This window comes from Penaeus japonicus, unplaced genomic scaffold, assembly GCF_977035675.1.
Source record: "Penaeus japonicus unplaced genomic scaffold, GWHDUDI00000001_assembly GWHDUDI00000024, whole genome shotgun sequence".
NCBI classification, from domain to species: Eukaryota; Metazoa; Arthropoda; class Malacostraca; order Decapoda; family Penaeidae; genus Penaeus; species Penaeus japonicus.
Window position 1 is genome coordinate 36,957,614 of NW_028234426.1, and position 2,500 is coordinate 36,960,113.

Consider the following 2,500-nt stretch of genomic DNA (forward strand, 5'->3'; position numbering starts at 1 on the left):
GGAAGATATTTTGTGACGCCTAATTTTGGAAATGGAAACAACCCATTTAATAAGGGCAGGATTTTATATTTCTTCTTGTTTCTCTCTTTCTTAGTTGATATATATTTTTTTAAATTATTTGCTTGCTTTTATCTTTGTAATAATGTGATTATTCCTCTAAGTTTGTATCTTTTATCAGTCACCCATAAATAGCAGAATTTACCATTTATGTTCTTGATTAATTTCCCTTACAGATGATACTGATGAGAGCTATGATATAAATGATTACGAAGAGGACTTTGATGAAGATGGCAACTTGATCGAGAGTGGTTACCCAGATTCTGCCATGAAGTTCAGGAGGGAGATCAGAGAAATGTTGAGCAGTGAGGAAAGTGGCAGTGATAGTGACTAAAGATAGGATACTGGTTTCAAAATGCCTTTTCTTACATATTTTACTCCCTTTTTTTGTATTTAGCCCAGTGCGATGGTTGTCACTGCCTTATTAACCCCTTAACGCTGGATGATGTTATGTTCATGTCATGGCTAGTCTTCCCGCCAGGTGATGTGAACATCTCAATATGGCTTTGTTTAGTCTCTATGCCAGATGATTAGTAGAGTAGCAGCTGTTTACTGGCTCATAGTACAAAGAGCTAAGGGCATTTTGCCCACTTGCTGTGAAATACCCTGGCGAGATGACCAGTTGCATCCAAATCAACCTCATTGTTAATGGGTTAAATATATTAGTAATGTTTAAGGACAAATAAAATTATAAGTAAAAATAACTTTTACTGTTACCTTCTTGTGTCAGTAATATTTTTTTGGTTGATTATAGAATTCTGAAGTTCAGGGTAGAAAAACAAGTTCTGTGAAATAAAATATATTTTTTTATAAAAATGAAATTTTTGTTTCAAAAACAATTTCTGGCTAAATGTAATACAGTAAGAATATATGATCTTGTCTTAATTGTGAACAGATGTGTAAGAACAAAACAAATACTTTGCACACTAGAAAAATTGGAATATACTCAAGATACATATTCAGTAAAAAAAAAAAGAATTTATTTTCTACATCTCCATGACTGCTTCTTTTAAGTAAACAACAAAAATTCCAAGCGCACATCACTGCTGAGGGAGTTCCACCCAAAATTTTCACTTATGCTTATATGTTAAGCACTAAATTATTGAAAAAAATAGCAAATAAATATGGAAAGATTTGCACACAATTTTATCTCATGATGAAATAATAACAGATTTTTTCAATCCAAGATAAATTACTTCACATACATATAATTAATCTAAATTAATAAATGTACCTGAAGAAATTATCCCTTAAAAACTAGAATTTAAAATCTACACTGTCAGTCAGTAAATCTTTCATAGTATTCTTGACAGAAAACCTTGATGCTTACTGAATATCTTGTGGCATGCTTTCATTTATGTCTATAAATGTAAAAGGATTTTAGTTAAAAAACTTTACTAATTCACTTTCTAGATCAACATGCATTCTTTAATGTTAATCTGATGGATAGATGGGTAAAGATATACACAGGTATATAATAATTAATTTTCAGTGGAACCAAGTGTTTTCCCAACTGGTTTCCACTTACACTTTGCTTATATTATTGAAAAGCTTAACTGTCATGAATAATAACTATGAGCAATCCTACTTACAGCCTAAAGGAGAGGAAAACAAAATGCTTACATGCATTTTGAATGAATAAAATGTGAGGTAAAAGCTAGCATCTGCTACTCTATTCCCTCTCAAGGGCATGTGTTATGGCCCTGTCATTGATAAATTCAAAATTATTATTTTCTTTGTTCATTTACAGTGTGCATGTGTGCATTGATGGTGTGTGTGTATTGGGTATTGGCATAAAATAGTGCTGCTTATTATATACAGTAAGTATATCAGTACAGACATTATAATCTGAAGGTTAGTTCAGTTTCATTAACACTAAGGTTAATATTAGTATCTTCTGCTGCTATTTCGCTAGAGGGTTTAATGCAAATACAAAAGTCATTGAACCTTGGCTTATTAATTAGGACTCTAAGTAAAAGTTCCAGTGATATCCATCATTCCCATAATTTGACTGACTATACAAAAACAATAAAAGAGATAGATTCTACTTAACCCATTCATGCCGGTTGATTTGCTATCACATTCAGTGGTTTTTGGGTCAGACGCCGGCAACGAGATATTTGGTCAAGGCTGGCGCGCCAGGTGAGCGGGCGTACAGTGCTCGCTCGCAGCTAGTGTGCCCGAGAATCCCGAGGCGTTAGGCTTATGCGTTCGAATACCCCGGCTTCCCGACCATTTAGAGCCGGAATAGCCCCAGCGTGAATGGGTTAAAGGTAATAGAATAGGTTGTACAGAGAGAATATCTTTAAAAAACACCAATATCTATTGGCAATAAATGGGTAAATGCTAAGCCATATCTTTCAAAAAAGTATGAGTCATTACATTTAGAGGGAAATCCTTTGTTCTTATTGTGCCATTCTATATACTTTGTAATCAATTTGAA

The 2,500-nt window shown here is 33.5% G+C and overlaps 1 protein-coding gene across 1 annotated transcript in view; it reads left to right on the plus strand.

The window, feature by feature from the left end:
- fs(2)ltoPP43 (female sterile (2) ltoPP43) overlaps nt 1–758 on the plus strand; it is a 9,080-nt gene extending 8,322 nt beyond the window's left edge. Inside the window, exon 8 of the mRNA XM_086551054.1 lies at nt 234–758. Coding sequence (XP_086407180.1) covers nt 234–391 — 158 coding nt within the window. The 3' untranslated portion in view covers nt 392–758. The remainder of the gene's footprint in view (nt 1–233) is intronic.
- The last annotated feature ends 1,742 nt before the right edge of the window (nt 759–2,500 follow it).